General features: G+C 42.6%; 1 protein-coding gene across 1 annotated transcript in view; it reads right to left on the bottom strand.

Annotated features, from left to right (window-relative positions):
• Positions 1–228: 228 nt before the first annotated feature.
• LOC139642858 (glutamate receptor ionotropic, NMDA 2C-like) overlaps positions 229–27,084 on the bottom strand; it is a gene marked incomplete at its 3' end in the record, with an annotated part of 34,915 nt that continues 8,059 nt past the window's right edge. The window contains 7 exon segments of the mRNA XM_071517891.1: positions 229–358; positions 360–383; positions 2,624–2,686; positions 2,688–2,793; positions 10,039–10,250; positions 18,968–19,082; positions 21,988–22,586. Of these exon segments, the coding sequence (XP_071373992.1) occupies positions 229–358; positions 360–383; positions 2,624–2,686; positions 2,688–2,793; positions 10,039–10,250; positions 18,968–19,082; positions 21,988–22,586 (1,249 nt within the window).

Raw genomic sequence — 27,084 nt, 5'->3', positions numbered from 1 at the left:
TATACATGTATACTATGAATTCACATCCTAAAGATAACTCTATTCTGCAAATGAAAAGGTGGCTAAACTCTATTCCGCAAAAAGGTGGGTAAACTATGACATCCTCCAGCATTGATTTACACCGTGGCTTGATATTCGCCATAATCTCTCTTTTGAGTAAGTAATGTTGTACACATTCCCCCCCCCCCCCCCGAGACAAGCCAAATAAATCCTCAGGGAAGATCTCACCTAGGAAGGCAGAGGGTGAGACCGTCCCGTTACTCCTGGCCACCATCACACTGATCCCCGTCTCCACAAAGGGCACCGAGAAGTCAATAATCTCTGAGCGCTCTTCGTTTATGGTCAGCGAGCCAATGGCCCATGTCCGCGCGCTTGTAGAACACCTGCAGAGGGAGGAGAAGTCATAGAGATATATATATATATTTTGGGGTGGGGTGGGGGGGGGGGGGGGTGAAAGAGTGAATGGAGAGTGCATGTGTGTCTTGCTCTGTCATAAATCGGACAGTGTGTAGCAGGGGCATCATACGGGACGGCCACCGCTGACCTTTGAGACAAATCTCATCTATCAGCGGGCGTCGACACCCCGTCCCTGAGGGTGAAATACTGTCTCATGCTCACAGCTGACAGGCCGCCGCCCACTCAGCCCGCCAGACAGACAGACAGGCAGGCAGGCAGGCAGACAGGCAGGCAGGCAGGCAGCCACTGGCACAACTCAAAGAGCCTGTCCCAATGTTATCCGGGCCTTTTCGCCGCTGCGCTGTAAAGCACGGGCCGTCGTCAATCCTAATCCCTAATCCATTACTAGGTAGCGCAGCATATAGCGTAATACCTGTTACGTAAGGCCTCTGCTGACAAAGCGAGCAAGAGCGAGAAAGGGGAGGGGGGAGGCGGTGGGGTGGGAGGGGGCGTGACGCTAATCACCTCCAGAGCAAAGGTCGGCGGATGTCTAGCCAAATACGAAGTCACGCTATTTCCCCCTTCAAGTTTGGACCCCCCCTCTACCCCCCCCACCAGTATAGCTGCTATACTATTAATAACCCCACTGACGGTCTTTCATACTATACAGCGCCACTGTTTATCATGCTGATGGAGAGCTGGTAGATTTACAGTCCAGTCACTCCGCCTCATGCAAGCCATTAGCTCTCCTATGGAGGTTGATGCCCCATTGAGCACAATAGCCTCCCTGCTCCTGCAGAACAGAAAAAAGAAAAAAAAAAAAAAAAAACATATCGCCACAGCTAATGTTGTACCCTTTCGACTCCGCTAGAAGAAGGCCAGCCAGAGGAATTGATTCATTTGACGGCGGAGATTATTCACAAGGACATTTACCCGCCCCACTTCCATTTTTTTTTTTTTTTTTTACCATACTCCCTCCCTGCACCCCTCTCAGTCGACTGTGGTACCTATTCATTTAATCATTAATCGCTACTTCAAATTGCTTTTCCTTTTAATTTTTTTTTAATTAGGTCTTTTTGTTTTTAATTAGGACTCAAGTTCCATTTTTTTTTCACCCGTATTCCCTATAATGGCATCCAAGGTTATATAGGGACTAGCCATGGTCGGACAGGCCATGGTTACTCAGGATTTGAAAGATTCAGCTGGGTAACACTTTACAATAAGGGTCACTAAGTTAAGTTAGTTAGTTAATGCTTAATAAGGGTTAGTTAATGCTTAATAAGCATTAACTATCCCTTAATTAACAGTTAACTAATGTGTAATTTACTAATGGTGTTCATGTTAACTAAGGTATTAATTGATACATTATTTAATTGTTTATAAAGATGACTATTAAATAATGTATAAATTAATACCTTACTTAACATGAACACCATTAGTAAATGTTTACCAGACACATTAGTTAACTGTTAATTAAGGGTTAGTTAATGCTTATTAAGCATTAATAAGCATTAATAAGCAAGTTAATGCTTATTAAGCATTAACTAACCCTTAACTTAGTGACCCTTATTGTAAAGTGTTACCAACTCGTTTCTTGATTCTTCCCAAATTTAATAACAATGTTTTGATCCCACAATGGATATTTGTCAGGCAAGTCCACACTGTCAGGTGTCTTTATGAATGTCATCAATCTTCCCGCCTCAAGGTGTGATCACAGTATCATAATCACAATGTCAAAAAATCTAAAAATTAAAAGGAAAAAAAGGAAAAGTTTGTACACATGAACGCATTGACTTTTTTATTTTTTGATATTGTGATTACGATGGATATGCTCTGATTACATATAGGAGCAGGGAAGATTGATCATTTTTAAACCTGTCAGTGTGCACCTGTTTTGACCTGACGAAGGATCAAAACTGGTCGTTAAATTTGGGAGTATTCATGAAATGGGTTGTGAGCTTTACTCTGAATCTTTTGGCTCTGCACGTGCAAACAGACCTACAACTTTATGTGTGTTTCTTTCACAACTTGCTACAGTAAAGATGAGTTGCCAACTATACTTTGAAATAAACCACTGCTTTTCTCTCCATAACATTTGGAGTCTTCACCTTGGAACGACCTCATTCAGAAACCTGGCAATGTCAACATGGTCTTCCTGAATGAAGTGGGACTGCTGCCATGCTGGTAACTACTGCAGGGCATAATGTCGAGGGAATTTTGTTCTTACCTCTCCAATCATCCCGTTCCAAATCCCCCGGACCAGCTTGCCATGCTTGCCGTTGGTGACCAGGGTAGAGGTCGTAGGAGAACTTTATGGTGCGGGACAACTTCTTCAGGATGTCTATGCAGAAGCCCTTACAGCACAACTTGGTGTAGGGCTCAGTGTGACCCACGATACTAAAGAGAGAGAGAGAGAGAGAGAGAGAGAGAGAGAGAGAGAGAGAGAGAGAGAGAGAGAGAGAGAGAGAGAGAGAGAGAGAGAGAAAGAGAGAGAGATATTGTGATTATCATTAACAACAGCATAAAAATGAAGGTGAAGTGCTGACTGTCTCTTCCAAATTTGCATGTTTCTCAAGGTTTGGTTTGGAGGTCAGTGCATGAGTTGACTCTGAATATTGGCTTCTTTATCATTGCAGCCTCTTATTGATCTAGACAGCTCAGTTCTGATTGTTATAAATGATGCCATTAAACTCTCATTATGAGTTATCAATTGAGGGGAAATCTCCAATTATTGTCTCAGATGCATTTTTTGGGGGGATAATAATAACAATACCATATTTGAAATGCATTGTACACAGAACCTATTGATTTGCCAAAGTCATAATGTTTTAGATGTATAGGATTGATAGGTGCATGATATAATCAGAAAGAGAATGGGTAACCTTCAACAATGAGGCAATGTAATATCATACATAAAAACATTACATTTCCATATCCGACGTGCAGCACATTACGGAGAAATGATTGGGTCGTGTTGTACCACCATGCCAATGTTGAATATGATGCATTTTTATTGTTTACACATATTTATTGTGTGATATTGTGGTACACTGGTAGTCTATGGGAATCGCCTGACCTGAATTGATTCTAATGCAACATTTTGACCATGTTATGATGCCTTCTTTTTCTTCTTCTATCAAAAGTGTCCTGTGGTCTAAATGCTGGTTCAGAGGCTTTTCCACCCTGCCGAGAATACAATTCTTGAGGAAATACTGAATATACTGAAAATATCAGCTATTGGCTTTCAAAAAAAACCTATTGGTCGATCCCTACATGAAGCAGACAGGAAGAAAAGAAAAAGAAAGAAGGTGAAGGAACCATTGAAAGAAAGGAGAGGACCAGCCTTCTCAACTGACACCGAGGCTGAGGCTCTGACGTCAGGACAGGGGGAGGACGGGGTGGGTGAGGGAGGGGGGGGGGGGGGGGGGGGGGGGGGGGCTTGAGAGACCGGCGGACCACAAGACACCACAGGCTTGGGCATTATGTCATGGCCACGACAGATGGACGGACAGCTGGGCGGACCAAAACAAATCCGACACAAATTAATCACAAACAAACAATGGCAGACAGGAGTGAAACACAATGCTGGATTATTTGACTGGCTAATGGCAATGCAGCCGCGGCAGATCAGCAGCCTTTCAAATCATTCCTGCAGACCTCATCATTGCTCTGTCATCAATGTCCTTCAGGGCTTAAAGGTGCTACCTGTAGCTTTTTAAACATCAATATATCATTGTCAAATTGGTATAATTACTATAAACAAATGAAACCATAGTCGAAGACGATTGGTAGCCTCTACTTCACACCAGTGGTTTTGTTAGTGCTAGTGTTTCTCAGAAATTAAGACTACATTTCCCATAAACCCTGTTACTTCCTAGTTGCTACTTTGTCCCCCCTCCCCCTCACAGGCGTCTTCAGCTTTACTAAAGAGGATAAACATGTTGGAAGTGATTTTTCCATCAACCTTTCACTCCTTCCACCATCAAGCTTTAGCTCTGTTTGCTCCTTCCTGTTTTGTGCCATAAAGCAATCTCCCTTTTTTGGCCGTAAAGCGCAAAAAAGGGATTTCCCGCCAAATCCGACCCGGCGGCACACAGTGTAAAATGTAATGTAGAGGCTGGTAGAGGCTGCTAATCCTCTCCGTGATGGTCTAATTTTTTAATTATAATTTTTACTTAATGTTGCAAAGTTAATATGTTAATGATTTATTGTTGTTAAAATGCTACACGTAGCACCTGGAACTGTTTCTTCTTTAGTCTCTAACTTCTCCTCTTTCTCTCTGCCCTCTCTTTGCTTCCGTTACACCTCCCTCTCTTCCAAAGAGCAAACAGTTTGACCCAAACTTGGAATGCGGAGCGGACTTCAGTGTGATAAACCATTTTAATGAGGACGTACCCCTGCATGATACCCACCCACACACCAAGCCGCCTGAGTGACCCTGACAAAACAGATACTTGTTCGCTGTGCCTGCCCACAGACCCAAAGCACCGAGCTTCAGAGGGAGAGAATGCAGCGGAAGCTAAACGGACCGTACCGGCTTTGCATACCAAGTAAAAGAGGCTGACGTAGGGGTAAAAAATCAATTCCGCTTACTTATCAGCGGGATTACCTGGAACGTGGGGATGGAAATGTCCTTCAGTTTCACACTAACGGGATGATGGTAGTGAGTTGAGTCAGGGATAAGAGAGGGAAAAGCACTCTCTAGTGCCATGCATCACATGTACTCCGTGATTCAGATGAGGACGGTCGAGAAGGCAAAAGACGCAGGTGTATTCTGTGTGTGTAGTAATAATAATAATAATAATGATAAACTTTATTTATATAGCACCTTTCAAAACAAAGTTACAAAGTGCTTCACAAGACAAAATAAAAATGGTGGACAACAATAGTAAAAACAATTTTAAAACAGTTTAATGGTTATACAACATTGGGAAGGAAATATAGGAGCAAAAGAGCTACATATGAGGAGGAGTATAATAAATAAAATAAAACATTATAAAATAATTAAAATAATCAATAAAATAAGGAACAAGAGAATGACTTTGTATAATAATAGGTTTTAAGAAGTGACTTGAAAGGTGAAAGTGAACTCAGAGCACAAGCCCTGAGAAAGCACACTTATAAAAATATGTCTTTAAGAGGGATTTAAAAGAGGATAAGGAGCTCGCCAGTCTGATCTCCTCAGGGAGGTTGTTCCAGAGAGTGTGTAGTGAATGTGTGTAAGGAGGAATGTAAACACAGTACTATTTCACAGGGTATCTACAGTACAGTTGGAAAATGTGCTTTTCCAGAAATCAACGCACTGTATGTCAGTGAAGACAAGTGTGCGGAAATTGAAATGGCCGATCGCCGATGCATGTCAGCCATCTTGGCTTTCATCAGAGCATGTCACATGACTTGTTTTGACATAGTGCCACACTCATGTTGTACTGGAAGAAGCAAAAGACCAGGATGGCATCTCATTGCTACAATTTGGAAGTTTTCACGTGTTTAACTGGGAACGCCCACATTCAAAATCATTTTTATTTATGAATTTAAAATCAACCATAAACAAACTGCAGTGAGTACAGTTTATTGTATTACTGTTAATATAAAATAATATAAATGTATTATCTTGGACTGCTAACATAGTGTATTCCCTGCAGTGTTAACACACAATGGGAGATATTGGAGCCGACAAAAAAATCCCACATATCCTATCCTATCCTTGTAATCACCACAAGGAGGCTGACAGTAATGGTTTTTCCCATTCGGCACTTCGTATTTGCGGTAAATCCGACATGACATGAACACGGCTTAAGACACTAATAGACCTGTCTCATCTTTCCATTACAAGGCTGCCTTGATTTCTGCTCAGCCTCACTGCACACTCTTCCAGGTAAAGCAGCTTTCTTTTCCATCTTTTTCTAAATCTTAATATCAACTAATATAATTTTAGACAAATGTAACGATACTCCATTTTTGCCTATTTTTCTTTATCTTATTTATCAAAGAGACTTTCGTGTACCGCTAAACATGTTTTTGCTCTAAGAGAAACTTCTCTGGAGTGAAGGTCCAAAACAAAACGGACATAGCTCCATTATAGCTCATAAGGTGGGCGGTGTGAGGTGATGCGGCGTGGAACTAGTGAGCCATGGGCGGGATGCAGAGAGCACTAATGACACGTCACCCCTAACCTCCCCCAGACCTTCAGTCTAATGGACGAGGCACCCACACACGGGGATTGGGAGGAGGCTGGGAGGCAATGAGACGAACAGCCGAGGCGGCGAGCGGGCAGAGCCGAGCCGCGGCAAAAAGGAAACAAATGAACACTTTGGAGGAAAACGAGCGTCTCTCCCGGCTGCCACACCAGACCCAGAGTAAACACAGCGGTCCCAACATCCCCCGTCTCACCAGCTGCCAGGGTTCAGGGCTTGGGTTTTAAGTGGGCTGCCAATTGCATCGGAATGGCTCTTTGGGAAATGCTGTGTGTGTGTGTGTGTGTGTGTGAAGGTAATTTATTCAAAGTGTAGACATTCTTAGAATAATGTTATGAAGCTGCTGTATGGATGGTGAGTGTCCCAGCTAGTCATTTCACTGTGTGTGTGTGTGTGTGTGTGTGTGTGTGCACACGCCATAGTTTGCTGTAGGTGGTCCTTAGCCATCTGTGTAGTTGAGGATGTCTGCATCCTGTCTCAAGGAAATCCAAAGACAGCGCTTTGGTTCGGTCACTGTCTGCTTAAAGCTGCACTAGACAAGGTTTTTATGTAAAAATGCAGGACATTCATGTGTTCTTATCAGCCTAAATGACAAAGTGGAGCTGCAACAGAGAAGAGCGTCCCACCCAACCTAACTGAGATGTCGTAAATTTGCCCAAACCAAAGTACAAACTGTCTCCTGCTGGACTCACCAACGTTAGATCTTTTCCTGTTTTTGTCTCTTTGGTTTTCTTTGGTATAAAGCATCACAGAGCGGCCGGGTTGGTAAACATGAGCGTGCTGTGTGCAGTCTACTGATGCCACCTTACAGGATTTCTGGCTATTAAAATTCAAACAGTTTTCAGACATTTGCCTCTCACTGTCATCTGGAGCCACCAATGCGCAAAGTTGCTTAGTGCAGCTTTAATTTGAATGGTGCCGTGTATCGGTCCTGCTACTCCGCGGCTCTGGGGAGCTCATCTACTGCTGCGTTCAGTCCCAGCTTTAATCAAATCAACTTATGATCTAACTCCCATTGAACACGGCTAATGTATGATGACATTATCTTCCCAGGTCAATACCACCCTTCACCAGGGCATTACCTCCAAATTAATCTCCGCCAATATGCTGCGGGGGGGGGGGGACAGTCTATCTGCGGTACAAAGCCGGTGAGGAAGAGAGCAGGAGATTTATACGATCACAGGACCGGTCCCGCTGGAGAACATGCCCGACACAAACTGAAGAGTTAGGCTACTATTCACTGCTTTTGGCTGCTTGAGCCAGGATTGGGCCGGGCATCGGCGGCCGTTTGCCGGGTCTCTCTGAGGAGGAATGAGTAAACCGCACAGATGGTCTGCTAGGCAGGCCGACTGTACGGCTGAGGGCTTGAGGGATGGAAACGGAGAACCCGCCTGACTGATGACTCCCCACTTGCATGGCAACGGTGTGGGTGTGAGTTATAGGGCTCAGAGGGGTTCTGCGGGAATCTTGGGGCATGGAGGCGATTCAAAAGGTGTCTGGCCGGACAGTTAATGGATGCGAGTGCCAGGCCGCCTCACTCCACCTGCCTTGAGGGTGAGGAAACTCGTGCCTCGGCTTGGGCTCTAAAAACGTCTGACTTTGCACGAGGGTCCATCTCCATTACGGCACAACTGCCCAGGGGTTGATTGTTAGCGATCGGGAAGCTTCAGTGCAGCTTTCAGCGCTCCAACCTCAATCGGTCAAAGTGCCTCCTTCAGTCGGCCACCCTGCTGACTGCTTCGCTGACCTTCTCATTGACTTTATCTACTTCCACCTTTTTTGCAACTCCAGGAAAACGCTCCATTGTTCGACAAGGGGAATTATGCACTATTTATACTGATGGAATGATTTGGTCAGCACGGGCGATAAAGCGCTACAGTGGTCTATTGCACTGGAGGGATGTGATCTTCATCTTCCATTCCCCTCGTCTCGTTAACACCATTGTCAGTAATGGATAATGGCCAACGCTTCTTTCTCCACTAATGAACACCAATATCAGTCTCTAGGTGGTCAGGATTGATGACATGGCCTAATCGTCCCGTCTAATTGATACCCCACCATGCAGCGCATATATTTCCCTTATTGGGTCACAGTGCGATCGCAGGGATATTCCACTCTGGCCGTGAGTGGCCGGCCTAATGAGTATCTCACCTCATTGAGTGATAAGAAGCCATGCCTGGGCTAATGGCAGGGGAAGAGCCACTTAATCTCAAACCTAATGGCACTCTCAAGTTGGATACAAAATCAATCAAGCAGGGCATGTTAACATGTGAGAGTGCATGTGGAACTGTGCAGTGTACGTTTGCTGTTGGATTCCTGAGGTTCACCTGAGGTTCCTCGTTCAATATCTCTAAATTGATCCATTCTGAAAATATGTTTTGTAAACCAAGAACTTAAAGCTGCACTCGGCAAGATCCTTATGTAAAAATACACCTGTCTTATCATCTTAAATCACAAAGTGGGGCTACAACAGAGAAGACCGACCCATCCCACCTAAGTGAAACCCCACAGATTCTCTCTATTTGCCCAAATGAAATTCTGGTGTCGGGTCTGGTCCCTTCAGAGGAAGTGACAGATTGAAACTGAAGAGCGAAATACAAACTGTCTCCGAAACAGCAGTGAGCAGCGCTGCATCCAGGGAAAGCTGGACTCACCAATATTAGATCTTTTACCTCTCCTGTCCCTTTGGTTTCCTTTAGTATAAAGCATCACAGGTTGGTAGACATGAGTTTGCTGTATGTAGTTTACTGGCATCATGTTAGATGATTACAAAGTTTTTATTTTTAGGCTATGAAGTTGAAAGGGCTGGTGTCACTTTTGTTCTAACAGTGGATATCTTATGTTGGAATGAGACTCTTCAGTGTTCTTGGCCATGGCATAGATGTCTATCACTCAGGATGGGTTAGGTCCCTTCCAGGACATTAAGAACAGCTTCAGCCTGTCAGGCACATCTTTCTTTTTCTAGTTACAGCTGAGTGCAGCTCTCAAGGCACATGGTGTGCCATGGCAGCACTCTATCGCTTTACCCATACATCCATTTCATGAAATAATTACTACAAAAAGAGAATCTAAAAGGTATGGTGTCCATAATATACCAGTATTTAATAGAAGCTTCATATGAAATACTCCCATTAGATAGAGTGTGGAGAAGAGATGTTCCAGAACTAGAACAGGACAGATCCATTTTAATTTTGTACACAGAACCTACTTGACCACTCGAAAACTTTATGTCATGAATTTTGCACCCTCTTTAAAGACTTTCTTCACATGATTTGGGAATGCCCGCCTGTTGCCTGATTCTGGCAGGATGTCGCTTCCCCACTGACAGATCGTATCTCAGAAACAGCACCAGTGGCCAGACCTGTTTTGATTTTGAATGATCTTTCGTTGCTCTGTGTCCAAAGCAATTTGATCGGCAAAAAAAAAGAAGATGTCTATCACTTACGCCTCTGTCTTGTTGGACTGTCGGCGGCAGGGTACGGTGTTGCTGACACATGTTCCTGTCACGGGGTCCACCGCCTCCACAATAACAAAGGGGCGTTCCTCCAGGGTGGCCACCGTCAGATGCCTATAATCTGACACCGGCTCCAGGTAGGACCCATACCGCGGCCACACGGGGTATCTCATCTGCAGGATCCCCATCTCATAGGTCCCCACCTGAGAGAGAGAGAGAGAGAGAGAGAGAGAGAGAGAGAGAGAGAGAGAGAGAGAGAGAGAGAGAGAGAGAGAGAGAGAGAGAGAGAGAGAGAGAGAGAGAGAGAGAGAGAGAGAGAGAGAGAGAGAGAGAGAGAGAGAGAGAGAGAGAGAATTACTTGTAAAACATTCATGCACCAAACTTCAGACGGTTACCATAGAGAGGATATGACTAGTTCTCAATCAAGAGGACATTTATGTGTTCTAATAGCAACACGCAAGAAAACACTGTTTCTGCTCCGCCTTATGAAAGCATCATATAGATTGTAGCTGCAATAAACAGCTACAGGATGCTAGAAATCAAAGTCTCTTTAACTTGGCCCCAAAAGACATATAATGGAGAGAAATAATGGAGAAGCAAAGCAAGCCTCCCATATACCTCAGATGAAACCGGTGAGGACACAGAAAAATATACTGTGCTGCATAGTATATTACAACCACTGATCTTAATACTGATGTCCTTAATTTTTTCTGACTTTGAGATTACGTATGCGTTATCCCATTTCTTTGTGTTTTGTGTGTCTGGACCCGATGCAGCAGTTGGGGAGACTTTTACGTTGTAGACAATTTGAAGGAAATTGATTTTCGGGTCACTGGGGATGTAGAGAGCGCAATTATACGTCTAACGCAATGAAGGCAATTCCACCCCCTGCTATATTACCAGTTTGCTAATTTTAATTAGGTGTTGTAGGGAAATGAGCATTCAAGCAAGCTGGATACATTATCAAGATCTGGAGTAAGCCATTACAAGCTCACTTACTTGAAGCAGCTGTGACCTGTTTTATTCCAAGTTACACAAATTTGCCTAGTCTAACTCGCACCATTTGCTTTCCAGCTGTGAAAATGAGAATGTGGACCAAGTGGACCCCAATTACCCAAAACATAGACCCGTCCCATTGATTATTAAGAAGTTTATGCTGAATAAGACGTCTGTACTAAATGCTCCTTTCACTGCAGTGACTCACAAACCAATTACCGCACAGATTTTGTAATTTTTAGCAGACACACTCCACAGCAACGAGCAGCAGCGAGGGTTTCGGTGTTTTGCTCAGGACACACGGCGGTTGCAGGGATCCAACCTGTGACCTCTCTGTTACGGGACAGTAACTGTAACCACTGCACCACCTGCAGTCTCTGACTACCGAAGTCTAATTACACAGAGTGATTACACGAAGGTGCTTTGCTATTCAGAACAGCCCAACTCACGGTTCTGTTGTTTTATGATTAATTTAAGGAGGATGACTTTGTTGCAATGAATTAAATGTTTATATCACTTACTTTGCAAAAGTCAGCACCCTTGAGGCTAAAATGAAATTACTATGGTCAATCACCCTCACAAAATGATTTAAGCATTCCCAATTACAAGGAAAAAGGTGAACATAATTCTTTACATAGTCCATTATGCTTTACTTTAACTCCATTAACAGGAACATAGTCAGTTTTATTGACAAACTTTTGTTTCCTTCAATAGACTGACTGCTCATTAAGCGAGTATCTGATCCCAACACAAACCAATCGGTTACCTCCCCAGTGTCAGAAACCACCAGTCAATAGCCTAGTGTAAAATTGATAGTATGTTCTGGTCTTTGGGTTTGTGGGGAGGAGGGATAAATGTGTGTGTGAGTGTGTGTGTGCATGTATGTGTGTGCGCACCAATTTGCAAGGCTTGAAATTAGCGCTTGCTACCAACCAAATGTTGGGAGGATTTGGTTTCGGCTTGGTTTTTTGTTGGTTTTTGAATGTACAATTGATATGCTTGGGTTTGATAGCTGTTATATTGGTCAGCTTCACAGACAACACAGGTGGCGAGCTTGAAACTAGCACTAAGCCAGCTTTCGATATCTATTAGATCTACTCATGTACCTCAGTACAAAAGTTTGAACTTAAATGGTGTTGAGTGGATTGGAATATTGTATTATACACTAAACTTGCAGGACTTAATAACTTTAAGACGTAAAAGATGTATTGAAGTGTACAATTCCATTCTTTTTTCTTATTCCTGCTGCTCTGTTATTAGGGACGGGTCTACATCCAAATTCAGACATGGACAGTAAATCTAAATGGATTTGTAACAAATAATAAGTCTGTCCAAATGTCATCTGTACAATTTATTTGATTTTTTTTTTCATAATGTCAGCCCAGTCACTCCACTAAAATAATCCATATGGCTTGATAGAAAACTGTCATCTTTGATCTGCAAGGTTTAACTGATGAGGGAGAGCGCTGGATGCATGAGGATGTGTGTCACAGTACAGGGAAGAATAAGAGAGCGGAAGAACTCTATCTTATTTACTGTAGATGGGTCAGTGCTCCTTTTCTATCCTACCTGATAGTTAATTACAGTTAGATAATTGCCTTCACCTGGCATCCCAGGTGTAAACTAGTCCCTGATTAGATAGCTACAATGAAAACCAGCAGCGCTCTGAGTCCTGAGGATCAGAATTGAAGACATATAACATATCAGCGGTGCAACTAATAGTTAGAGAAACTACCAACCTAGTACGTTTCCCCAAAAACTGTCGTGACTACGTTGCAAATCAGCACCATTAGCTCCAACAATGTTGCTGATGACACTATTTGCTGTTTGAAGTGTTAAAATTTCTTCACTTCTTCAGACAGAGGGTGGATTCTAATCTCAGTTTGTGTCATGAAGGAAGATCATTAGATAGATTTGCCACAGTGGGTCTATGCAACTCTTACTAAGACTATGAAAGGAAGGTTATCAAGGCAATCACTCAAGGTCATGCTAATCCACTCATGATAATTGATAACACTGAGCAAAGGCTCAGTAGCCTATTTCCCCAAGAGTGTCATGAGGCTTTAGGTCATTAGATCGTTTAATATTTCCTGTGATATGAGACATCATGACATTATTATTATACTATTTCACACAATCACTCTCATACCAAATGAATTGGTTTACAGTTTTTGGATGTGTGACTGTGGGCATAATAGCCCAAGTCAACTTTATTTGTGGTGTTTGAGTGGTTCTTTAAGAATTTACTTAGGAATCCAGCTCCTCCCCTGCGCATTGTTGCTTTTTTAAAGATAGTTTTTTGTTTTTTTTTACAACTGAATTATTGCCGAGGAGAGGATACCATTAACTAATCAGCATGAAGACAGAAACTGGAGTAAGCTCACTGAAAGGGCATTACTAACTATAACTTCATAAACATGATGACACCTATAAACACAAAACTACCTCGTCAACATAGTCTTGTCGTAACTAATAGATTCAGTAAAATACATAAGAGAGAGATGAATGACTGTTCTGGGAAAGCTTTGTTTAGCTCTGTTTTCAAGAGAATTTGCTTTAAATTCCTGGATGTTGATTTCAATTCATAACTATTCTCAGTGTCTGTCAGTCCAGTGGGGGAAGTGTTGGGTTTCAGTTTATCTAAAGATGTGTTTTTCTTTTGTTGTTCACTGAAATGAAGCAAAGCAATTAAGACTTTTTTTTTTAAATGGTTGATGAGTGTGTTTTACGGTCACTCAAAATGTAAATACGTATACTAGAAAAAATTTTTAATAGTTCCTCATCATTTCATGCTCCATTTCATTTTTGCCAAATACACAAATGCATACAAATCATTTTCCTGAAATAACAGACACAGACAGTGCCACCTTCTGCAGTGCCCCGTTTAATTACTAGAAATCTCATATGGATTTCTGTTCATTTCACAAACAATTGAGGGTGCTACTGTAAATGTCATTAGCTGTCTGGGGAGATAAAAAGGTGTCACTCTGGACAAAATGTTTTTCCCCCCCACATAATCTCCGGTGTTTATACAAGAATGGGGACAATCCTGTCTGATCACACAAGTCAGTACAGCTTGTCACAATGGAATGAAAAATGTGAGAAAAAAAAAAAAATACAATTGTTCAAATATCTTCATTCTCTCAGGACGTTTTAGTTATTCCACTCTCCTCCCAGCCTATTGATCAGTGCTGCTGTTTTCCCATCACTCCGCTCATGGGCCTCGTCGAGCCGATCAGAATTTCAAATCGCGGGAAAATACACTGTAATGAAATGCATTGCGTCCCGGTGGCTTGTTGGCGCCCGCGGCTGCTCAGACCGCCGAGCTCTTCGGGGTTCTTACCGCTCTGAAAATGCTCGCTGATGCCACATTTCACAACACACGTCAAATTGTTGTGTGGTCTACTTTTCTGTGATTGACAGGAAGAGGAAAAGCATAATTGCAGGGGTTAGATTCATAATTCATGGGCATTGGTCAGTGCTGCGTTAGTCTTTTGCCCTGCCTGGAAGAGGAGAACACTCAAAGGACGGCGGATAAAGACGCTGAAGACACTGCTGTTGTGTGAAAACCTTGTAACTCTAATTTAACTCCAGTTGAAGGATTACATGGTCTTCTGTAGGTTGAGAAAATTCTACAATAAATGCCTGGTGGTCAATCTGAAAACAAGACAAAGTCGAGATACAAGGTTTTCACCCAAAAGCGATGATAGGAAAAACAGCATCCAGCTATTGGGAAAAGAGAAATAAAACTGTCACTCCGGTATTACAGAAAGGCTATTCAGCAAATATTTCGATCAGAGTGGGGTTTTTTTGTGTGTGTGTTTGTTTTCAGTTTTACGAACACATTTCCAGCTGCTGTGACTGTAATTTCCAGGGTGCTGGGTGCTGAAGATATACAGCCGGGGAACGGCAGCTTTTCAGGCCGGTATATCAACCTGCCAGATAGCAGCAATGACAGGAACACTTCCCTCCTCCGGGGCTTCTTCTATCTGTCACCACTATATCACCTCTGTTCTCTTTTTTTTTTTTTTTTCACGCTCTCCCTCCGTCTTCCGAGTTACCTTGACTTTTTAGATTGGGGAGGAAGTCGGAGGAAGGTATTAGTAGCTGAACGATGACTCTTGGACAGAACGGTGCAAAGCGCGGCGAGCGGCGGTGGCGGCTGTCAGCACAACCATATTTGATAAGAGCACTGTAGTGATTTAAGTGGCTCATAAATAATAAAGCAGGGTAGTGTGTGAGGTGTGTAATGTAGCCCATCAGTCCATAGGGTGCCAGGCTGAGAATGGTTATACTGTATATAGGTGATGTGTGAACATGCCAGAGTGGCTGTGCAATGAGTAGAATGGGAAAGGCGATCAAAAGGGCAGATTGATTTTCAGCTTTTGGAGAAAAGAGGCCAGAACAACATGATCTCATAAAAAGTTGTGAAATTCTACATGCTGGGGACACAAATCATGTGAAAATTACGTTCATCCACCATGAATCGGATACAATAACACAAATTGGACACGCTGTTTTCAGCTAAAGGTCGGCTAACGGTGAAGTTTAGGCAACTAAAACAACTTGGTTAAGGTTAGGGAAAGCCTTTGATCATGGTTAAATAAAAAAAACTTTTGCTAAAAATCTAGAAATTTCCTTCATACAAGCTGGGAATTGAATCCTGGTCGCCAGCATTGAAGGCTAAATGCATTCGCCCATCGACCACCCCGACCACAACACCCTTACTTTCCACTGTGACACTACTTCCTGTTTAGAGTCGTGCCAGAAGCCAGAAGCAGAAGACAGTAAGCACCGGAGAAGTATCACCTCACACATTTGAGCCTGGTCTCCTGAAATTTTGTGAAATGAGCATGATGGCTTCAAATAATAATGTGCTCAGTGCACAAGAAGGTGAGAGAAATATATTTTTCCACCACGAAAGGATTAAGTGACAGAGATATGACTAGAAACAGGCGGTTTGCCATTGAAGTAGCATGATGGAAATAATAAGAGTGTGGATGTCAGGGTGGTGGATGGGCGGATACATTTACCTTCAACTCTGATGACTTGGGATGACTTGATGACTCTAACATAAGCTTATAACTTTTGTACTGTGACTGAAAGCAAAACCTAACCCTAACCCTAACCCTAATGTTTAGTAAAGTGTTTATTTAACCTTGACCACTTACCTTAACCAAATTGTTTTCGATATCTAATGTTAACCAAAGTTTAAGTTGCCTGACCCAAACCTTAAAGCTGCAGTAGGTAACTTTTATGGATTAACATTTATTTACAAGTAATAAAAATAAATCGCCACGTTTGAAGACGTGACTTGATCCTGTCAATCACTAGGAATGGGAGGCGTGTCATTCCTTGTGTTGGTCTGAATTTCCAGAGATTTGATCTCTGTCCTCCCAAACGTACCTACAGCAGCTTTAATGAAAGTTGTTGTACTTGCCTAAATTTAACCGTTAGCTAACCTTCTCACTTGACAAACACGTGAAAATAGTGTGTCTAATTCATGCTATTGTTACATACTGTAATACAATTTGTGAAGGAGGAACATAACGCTCACATAGTCCGTGTCCACGACAGGTAATCTGTGCTTCAGAGTTTGTGCACATTTCACAAACTTTTCTGAGACTGCGGCAAACTTTGGGGTTTTCCAGGGTCAAACCCCTTTGTTAATGTCAAAGAACCAACTTTCCTCTTTGTAAAGCATGTGACGAGGGTATTAAGATAGTTCAAAACCACCTAATCTACTGAGCGTATTCCAGCCAGGGGTGAACAATACCCTTCATCATTATTGTTCAACGGCAAGACAGGAGTCCCAAAGGAAAGTGAGGAGCACAGCTCTTTTTTTTTCTCTAGAGATAAGAAGGAGAAACACCTGAACAGGAAGACAAAAGAGAAGAAGATTGAAAACTAGACTGAAGAAAAGAGAAAGGAAAGCTGTGGTTTGGCACTGATATCAAGGTGACTAGAAAATAAAGTGATTGTCCTGTTAGCCTTTGTTGCTTGTACTCTGCAATCTGTTCCTTTACATAAAGAGAATACAGCAGTTGATTCATCAATAGTTCACACTTTTATTCATTTAAATGGTAATCTGCAAATTCATTGTTTATTTTTTTTAATTTTTTTTTGTCTCCATCTTTGTTGCTCAGCTCTCTCAGATCACCTGTCAATCAAACAGTGTTGGCGGTACTGTGACGTCTTTTTCCTTCAATTTTCTATTGATGCAGTTTGAGTTTCTGTGGGTGTCGCTCTTGTCTTTGTCTGTTCAGCCATGGTGGCTATCGCTGCTCATGCTAACTACTCCGTTCTTCCTCTTTTTCTTTATTCCAAACAAACCAGAAACGTAAAACGTGCCAGAGGATTTAATCAGGGAAAGCCAGACACCGGGTGTTTAGAACAGGATGTGTCTGACTGAAATATGAAAATGTTGCGGGTTAATACTTTAAGGTTTATCAGGTCCTACGTTTTTAAATACAGCAGTAATGAAAGTGTATTAAGCTACTTCGAATAGACCTATGCATGTCACTAATTGTTGTTACAGATTATTGGTTGCATATAAATACACATACAGTACAAAGTAGGCTACAAAGTGAATTTTGTTCTAACACATCTATCTATCATTGGACCAGGCTGTAGTGATCCACATATGAAATGTTCCCTCTCCACCCTGACAGCCAAATCATATGGGACCCTTTACTATCAGAGCTTCCAATTACAGAACCACAGCCCAGGGCCTCGATAACATATTGGAAATTAATAAGAACCGACGCTCGAAAAACATCAATACAACATAATTAGCTCTGAAACGCCTGTGGCTTGTTTACTTTCAGTGTGTGAAGTTTAACTAAACACCCTCCATTCAACCAGTGGAAGTAGTCAGCCCCCTCCAGTCAGGCATCCGCACCACGTCCCCCTGGTTATATTAAGTCCTCAATCTGCAGTCAGGTTAATGAGGCAGTGTGTTGCAGCATTTTTCAAAGGTAGCCTACTGATGGGCAAATGTGTGTGTATGTGGGGTTTTGTGTCTGTTAGTGAGAAGGAGAGACAGGGAGAGAGAGAGAGAGAGAAGGGGGGGGGGGGGTCCTTTAGTAGTTTAGTGGTACCACTAGAGCTCAGTCTGATTCCTTTGACTAGTCTTTACAGAGAGACCGATGATGCATGAAATCACTCTGCTTTTTGCATGCAGAGAAAGAGGAGAGTGAAACACGATGTAACTGAAGAGCAGCAGCTTTTCCATCAACTTTATACTCCGAGTTAAGTTAGGTTACGGCTGTTTGGTAATGATGGCAAAAGAGTTGATTGTGTGCACGCACAAAACCCAACAATGGAAAGAAAATTCCAAGTTAAAGTCATACTGAGTAGCATTTTGCTGGTTCTGGCTTGTAAACCACTCAAAGTTGACCCCTCCTCCCAGCTCAACAAGACGAGAAGCCAGAACCGGAATCTGAGGTTGGCTTTCACCCGCTGGCGAGTATTGAAGGAGAGGATGGGGATGAAGAGCGACGCAGAGTTGGCCAGTTTTGTGTTTTCTGACAGCTTGTCTACCCGCCACCTTCCTAACTACCTAGGTATCACCTTTTCTACTTCAACAAAGCTACGCTAACAACGGCAGCTGGCTGCCAGCTCACGACACACACTGACCAGCTCTGACCAGAACTCCAGTAACTCTGTATTAGAGTTCAGGATCGCTATTTTAGATATAAAACGATTCAGCAGTGGTTTTGGTTGCAGGTGAACACACCCACTGCCAAAAGGTTGATGCCCAGAAAATCCAGGCAGAAGGCAGGCTCTTTGCTCACAGACTACCAAAGGACCATTAAGTAATGACTGAGTAGGATCATTTTTGGATTATGCTATTTTAAGAGGGGAAATCCTGCTCAGTCTGCCTTTAACTCATATTTTGTAACCAACTTGTGAAAAACCTTACCTTGTCCCACTGTTTCTCTCTGTCCAGTGTGATAATTATCATGGCCGGGTTCACCAGGTAGCCGTTACTGTTGAAGGAGAAGTCATTGTGTTCCCAGCTTACATTCAACATGTGCCTGGAAAGACAGGAAAGCAACAATAACCAAAGAGAAATATGATAATCAGTTCTTAAAATCAATTACAGCCAAAACAAAAAACAAAAAAAAACACCATCATTCACAGCTAAGAAATCCCAACCTATTTGTTTCCAATAATCAAACTGCTCTGTAATGTATCGCTGTTGTTGTGTGAAAACCTTGTAACTCCAATTTTGTTGATTTCCATTTTTGAACATGCTCCTTCATGGTTTGCAAACATTCCCAACTTCTTTGGTTTATGAAACCCTTTCAAAACCAATTGGATAATGTGAAAAATGCATTGGCATCAAGCTTAAATCAAGGCTGTTTCTCTTAGTTCTTGAAAAACTGACATTTTTGAGATACAAGGTTTACACCCAACAGCGACAATATTATCTGGCTCATTTGATTCAGCTGTTTATTCACTCCCATCCTCTGTTATATTAGACCTATGGCGCTGCTCTCTCACCTCTCCCATCACTCCAGCAGAGGTGATGAAAGCCCGCTGGGAGGAGAATAGCCTTCAGCCCTGTCCGTGTGAAAAGCCTATTTAATCTGGTAATCTGTGATAATCCCATTAACAGGTGAGCTGACTCATTATCAAAAGCTCATTAAAAAAAAAAAAAAAACCCTAATGAAATGAGGACGAATCTGTTGACCGCTGAGGACCGAGAGGGAAGCTTGTCCTCAAATGTTTTTCTTTGAACCGCAGATCTGACAGAGAAGAGAAAAAAAATGATGTCTGCCGGGTGATGACTGACTGTACGGGGAATATAAAGTGCTTTGTATTATCTCCCAGAACCTCATGTTTCTGACGACGGCCATTGCTATTCAAATCATGTCTGCTGGGTCTACATAGTGAGAGAGAGAGAGAGAAAAAAAAGAGGGTTTGTACAGTGGTATCAAAGTCTGAGATAATACTTGCGATTTCCACTTTTTCATGAAGGGTTTTGGTTTACAAAAGGATAAGTTATCTCCCCTAAGGCTAGCCGGGCTCAGGAAAGAAAATTACATCTGAGATCAGAGGGGGAGAGTGATGTTTTATAATGTAAGTGAACTGTGTCTGATTCCACGCCGTATGATGCTTGTGCCCCTTCTGAACAACTTGGCAACCCCGCCGCGACCACCTACACATGCACACATTTACACACAGCACACCCTTCGCTCTTTTCATCCTGTCCATCTTCTCCTTTTTTTTTTTTTTGCCTTGCTTGAATTTCCACCCCAATTTCCCCGAATGACCTTGGCCAGTATGAACCAAATGCTGATGCTAGAGCTGTTGTTTTTTTTCCCTGAGCTTCCCTTTGGCTGATTAAAACATTTCTCTGACAAAATAGGATTTGCTCCGTGTTCCCTGGCACAGATGGCACCAGATTGCTCTTTTGGGCCTGGTTGATATGAAGAGAGGCCACACCCTTATGGATCTCACCAACCCCCCCCCCCCCCCCCCCCAACCCCCTACCCTCCCACTCAATTAACTTACAGTCTCCAAGAGGTAGGGGAGCGCTCAGTGGAGAGGAGATAGATGACAAGAGGGCAGAGGACACGGTCTGGGAGAATGACAATCACCATAAAAATGTGCTCCACAACACCAAACAGATGGAAAGTCATGAATAAATGACTGGTGAGCAACTGTTGACCTCTTTTTTTTTGCCAGCTCCCACAGATGTAAGCCAGTTCAAGCCCACTTTTGACTGGTTGCCACATAATCTCCTCAATTTCTGACCCCAGTCCTTCCAACAACATTCTACTGCATGACTTAACCCGTTATTATCGTAAACTAAAACTAAGACTAAAAGTACGTAGGTGTTAAAAACATTGTTGTGAAACAAAACTAAACAAAACTAAAACTGAACTAAAACAAATAAAAGTTACACATGGCCATTAGTGGGGTTCAAGTCCTGAGAATATAAGCTTAATTCAATGGAAAAATTCTACATCTCAAAGACATTTTGGTGACAGTCCTGCAACTGCAGGTGTAATGGTCTGACATATGGCCATTTGAAAAATTGCCAGTTTGTCACGATGGTGATGCTATTCAGCATGAGCAAATGTGCTCTGACATACTTTGGGCACCTTGCAAACGGTATATGAAGTTTGGATTGTTTATCAAGCATTTAGGAATTATGCTTCACCTGCTGCTTGTACGTCTTTGCCACCAACTTCATTGTTCACCATGGCCAAAGGATTTGGATTTTCAAAACTCTGCGTTATGGCTGTAATCTAGCAAGTCCATATATGCTGTGTGCAAAATTTTGTTAAGATTGGATCAATTTTGCGGTAGAAATAGCGGAAAATAGGTTTTATATACAATTCAAAATGGTGGAAAAACTATCATGGTAGAAATGAAAACACGTATTTGCAATGGATTCAACATGAGCGAAGGAATCAGAGGAAAAAAATATTTTTCGGCTATTTTTGCTGAACACTAACTACACCACCAGCTGGTGCTGTCTTGTCCTGTGCCATAGATCTACTTGTCAGGCTGAGAACTGTCATGAGAACCTCCTGCTTTCAGAGGAAGTGCCAGCGGTGCCGTCGCCTTTTGCACAACTCATGTCGAAAACTCTTGGGAGAAAACAGCAGAGTCCTATTTGGGATTATTTCGAGCTAAATGGGCTGTAATCCGATTATGGCTGAGTTTGTTTCATCTGTGCAGCATGAAACCAAGTGGTCTCAACTTTAAGTTAGGATAGGATGTATTGAAAAATGAAAGTAAATCAAATTTTCAAAGAATTTATAATTTGTTTGTTGAAAATACTCGTGTAAAAAACTAAAATTACCAAACCCACACTAAAAATGAAGCAAAACTGAAATAAAAATTGAAAACTATATAAAAAGTAACAATGAATGAATGAATTAATACCCCTGGTTCTAACTTGCTCTCTGTCAGACATTAGCTCACCTGAATAGCGTGTCATTGGTGGTTGGCCTGACGGGGTTATGACAGTCGCTGTGGCCCTCTGGGATGTAGCCCCTCTGTTTCCGAAAGCTCTGAGCGCCTTTCACCACGATGGCCACCCCGTCCCGCACCCTCTTCCTCAGGCTCATCCTCCACCGGTCTGTGATGATGCTGATGAGCCCCACCGGGAAGCTGTCCGGCGGGGGCATGTCCGGATTCCCCACAGCCAGGCTGGGGACGATCCAGATGTAGCCGGGCCCCACCAGTCCGGCCTCGGCCGCCATGGTGAACAGGTACTGGGCCTCCTCGTGGGAGCAGTACACCAGCAGCACCTGGGCGTCGATCTGCTGCAGCAGCCGCCGCGCCCGGATGTCGTTCATGCCGTCGGCGGACATGTCGAAGGTCAGCACGTCCTGCAGTTCCCACATGAAGTAGCTGGTGTCGGTGAAGGATTTGATGTAATCCACGTAGGTTTCGTAGCCCGGGTAGAGGCTGGTGACGACCACGAAGCTGTCCCAGTTGTACTCCTCCATCACCTTGAACATGCCGTTGATCTGCTGCTCGATGGAGGAGCCCAGCTGGAGGAAGGTGGAGCCTTCACCCTGGAGATGGAGGAGCACATGGCATCAGGATGAGGAGAGGGAAGATGGATGAAGACCTTTATGGTTAGTTAACCCACTGCAATCAATTTGCTCACAGGCTAACGAACACAATTAACACATTATAATTCAATTTAAGTAATGTGCGGTGAGATTTCTGAAGGAGCCTTTCTTTCTCTACGAGGGTTCTCCTGAGTGCACACACACACACACACACACACACACACACACACACACACACACACACACACACACACACACACACACACAGACAAATCACACACACAGAAATCAGTTGCCCAACCAGTAGGTTCTGTACAGCATTGACAGGAGCTAAGTGATTCTGCTTTGTTTTGCTCTACCAGGAGCTGCAGACCCATTCATCACTTACACCCGTGTGTCTTGCTTGTGCCACGCAAACACTGGCCGTCATCCACACTTTTGTCTTGCAAATACAGAGGGATGGCACTATCACTGCGGCCAGCGCCTGCGCCGTTTCATCTCTCTTTTCCAACAAATGCAATGACCTTGAGAGAGGAATATGAGGGCGGTGTTTCTGTCGACTGCATTATATCACCGAAGAAGAACAAGGAAGAAGTGTAGAGAAGGAAAAACATATCGGCTCGTGGTGTGTCATGACTGAGGTTCTTTCCCCTTAGATTTGTGTTCCAGCCTAATAACACAGTAGCCTACTTAAGATGCAGTAGAACTGTGGATCTATGTGGATGGCATTGGAGTTTCATAAAGGTGCTTTGTGCAGAATTTGAACAATAGTAAATGATTGCTGCATTCATTTTGAGACATTAGTATAACTGCTGTAAACAAATGAGACCATTGCCGAGAAGATTAGCAGCCTCTACACTGCATTCTAGATTATGTTCCACCCGGTCAGATTTGGTGGGAAATCTGCTGTATTACTTTACGGCACGAATGGAGATTGCTTTATGGCACAAAACAGGAAGAGTGCGCTGTCCTTCCAGAGCAAACGGAGCTAAACAGCAGATGGTGGAACGAGGAAAAATCACTGGAAAAATCACTTCCAACATGTTTATCCTCCTCTGTAAAAACGAAGAGAAAACCCTGACTGAAGAAGCAAAGATCCTCTTTGTGGTCTTCATTTTGAGAAACACTAACACTAGGGCTGAGAAAGAGGCTGCTTTTCTTTTTTGTACTTTGTTTTTAAGTAATTTGTTTAGTGAGTTTCTGTTTATATTTCAGTCAATTTATTGTATGTCTTATATTTTTCCATTTATAAAATGTTCAATATAATACTCATCACAAAAAAGAGAAAGAGGCTACCACCACAGCCATTGTCTCATTGGTTTACGATAACTGTATCAAGGCATTACAATTAATTTGACAATGATGTATTGATGTTTCAAAGTGTTACATGTAGCACCATTACGTGTAAGAGGAATTATTGATTCTTTAGCTGATTTAAATAACACAGCCTCCTCTTTATTGTGCCACTTTGTTGTAGAAAACAAACACCATTAATCATTTGTAGTACCGCAATATTAGTGTGAGTTGTAAAGTGTTTAAATTTATGAGATTTTATTGGGCACATGGGGTGGATCATTCTTGCAGTTTCTTAATGGCGAGACTTTATAATCCATGAAAGTGCTATTTTATTCACAAAATGAATCTCAAAAGGGTGATTTTTATGTGCTGTTTTTTTTTTTTTTTGCCTCTAGCCCTCCTAAAGTGGAAATATTTGTGCTTGGACTGGTGTGATCATGTAAGAGTTGTACTCAAAACTCCCTGCCTCAGTCAGACAGATACAGGCGGCCGCTACCTGCCCCTGTCCCTCTCTGGGGAAACACACTCCATCCCGAGCAACAAGCCAGCTTAGGGTTTGGGTGCTGGAGAGTCAGGTGTCCTGAGACTCCAAACAGGGCCGTGGTCTTGTTCAGTCCACCTCTTCGTTGTCCTTCAGAGAAGCTCAGTGCATGTTGTCTTGTGATGTCTTGAGCGTCTTATGATTTCAGACGTCACAGATAATTCCACTCTCTGGCACAGACTGGACCATGCTCACCATCCTGAAAATGTTGTTTCTTTTTGGTTTTTTCCTGGAACACTTGTCACTGCACTTGTTTCCTCATATTTCTCTGTACATATCAAAAAAGGGGAAAAGAGGAGAGACCTATTTGCAGTAAATAAGCTATAAAAAGAGGGCATTATTGCATGATATGCTATAAATTAATATTCACATATTCATTTATACAACATGTGTTTACCACGCATTATTATTGGGTGAGAGGCGCTCCATGAGTGCTTATGCAGATTTTTTTTATGTTATTATGCTGTATAGGGAGGGGGGTAGGGGTGGGGGTGCGTTTGTCAAATGTCCTGGGCCAGATTTGAACCCAGGACATCGCGTTCATATTGTACAAGCCTTAGACCACTGAGCCACCAGAACGCCCTCCAGGGTACTAATTTTTGGTTGGCACAGGGCCAAAGTAAATTCATTGTAATCATTACATTAAAACCCAAAGCTTGTATCTAACGCTTTATAGTAAACAGAATATTTTTAACATCATGCGGTAGTTTTTTAATTAAGCAATCAGTTATTCGTTGCTTTTTACAACATTTCTTTCGTTACCTTTTTATTTCCTTCCATAAAATTAAAATGAAAGTCTCACACTACATGACGTAGGCGGTGTTGTTGGCAGGTTCCCGATCCTGATAGAGGTTAGCTGGCCAGAAAATGGACCTGCATAAAAACTTCAGTAATTGGAAATACTCACATTATTTTGAACTACTTGAGGAAAAGGGTAAAAACATCACAACATCCTGCGAGTTATTAACGTTGTTGTTAACGGCCTGTCGCCTGCGACGAATAGCACTTCAAATTTAAAAATGCATTTGCATTACAAGCACAATACAAGGACACTTGAGGAGAAAAGAAGGTAATTTGAAAGTACTTTTAAAAAAGAGTAACTAAGTAAAGTAACTGGTTACTATTTAGGAGCAGTAACGTCATGAAGTAACTAGTTCAAAATTAACTTTCCCCATCACTGGATACTATATTGTAAAAATGTTGTGAATGTTTTACAGAAGCAATGACATACTCAAGGTCATGGTCACCAGTGTGCTAATAACCAGGATATAACGCCTCCTCTCGTGTGTTATTGCTTAATATTCACATTATTGTCATTCAGTAATCATCTTCTTTACTTTGAATGAGTATTCTATTGTATTTTTTTAGGTAATTCTTCTCCAACAGGGCATAGTCACTGTTCAGTTCTCGGTACAAAGGCCCCGCCGTGCGCTGGACTAAGATGAATTAGACGGCACTGGAGGCCAGCTTGCTGCGTAGATCCACAGTGGAAGCAGGGATCTTATGCAGGTTGGTCACGGAGGAGCTAGAGAAGACGGTATAAATCTACTCATTTTCCCCTTCCCCTCACTGTCCCACAGCAAATCTGTCAAAGTTATTGCCTTATTTCTGCGCGTGCTGCCTGTTCCTACGACTGCGACAGTGCAGAATCTATTTGGTCCTGGGCAGGTGCAGATGTGCGTGCATCTGTGTGTGTGTATGTGTGTGTGTGTGTGTGTGTGTGTGTGTGTGTGTGTGCGTGTGTGTTCAACAGGGCCGGCTGTTGGAGGCCCTAGGCAAAAGAAATAAATGTGAAAATGTAGTCTTTAAAGCACTGTATTTTTGCCACCTGCTATAAGATAGGCTACATCACATGAATATCAAAATGTAATAAATACAAAGGTGAATGTGGCTCTCGAGTCTTGTGTGGACATGAGCTTAAAATGAAGACTTTCAAGGGGGTCTCAGCCAATGAGATCTATCTCTTGCAGTGGATCAGCTTTTGATTGGTTTTTCGAGCACTGGCATGTAATATATCCACTAAGAACAGTAACATAGAAAAAATAAATGAAAGGATGCGTGAGGCTTGGTATTTGCCTATTCATCCTATAGTGAGTGCTATGATGTTCACGTATGTGCCTGTGTGTCAGTATGTCTTGTATATGCTCATTCTTGCACTGTGCCTCTCCGCCAACAGCAGCCTAAGGGTCTATCAGAGCAAAGCTCCCTGCAAAGTGTGATCTCAACAGCTCAATTAGTAGAGTACAGACTGATAGTGCATTCCAAATGAGCCTGGGGCATTACCACAGGCACTACAGCTCAAAGCCTGAAGTCACGGCCGGCATGCCAGTGTGCAGAGCATGGTAACTTGATAATACTGTCCGAGGCATATGGCTTTAGGGAATGAATTGAAACTATCATCTGCAATCCATTACAAGAAATGAAAGAGGGATTCTCTCCCAGCATTGAATTACCTTTCCAGTTGGCAGATGTTGTCCAACACCAGTGAGGTTTTTTTTTTTTTTTTTATCATTATAAAAGCTAGTGGAGCTTGCTGTATCTGTGTCAGATGATAACTTGGACATTAGTAAATGGGTATCGACCATGACATGCCATTCAGTCAGTAAGTAGTGTTTCTACAGTATGCAGAAGCTCACAGTAATAGCGTACAATCCCAAAGGA

Source organism: Centroberyx affinis, unplaced genomic scaffold (genome assembly GCF_046629955.1).
Source record: "Centroberyx affinis isolate AG114_WGS23_722 - 3 ecotype Tasmania unplaced genomic scaffold, CSIRO-AGI_Caff_v1 ptg000537l_1, whole genome shotgun sequence".
Taxonomy (NCBI): Eukaryota; Metazoa; Chordata; class Actinopteri; order Beryciformes; family Berycidae; genus Centroberyx; species Centroberyx affinis.
Note: the sequence above shows the minus strand (reverse complement) of the source record. Positions and strands in the feature narration are given on the sequence as shown.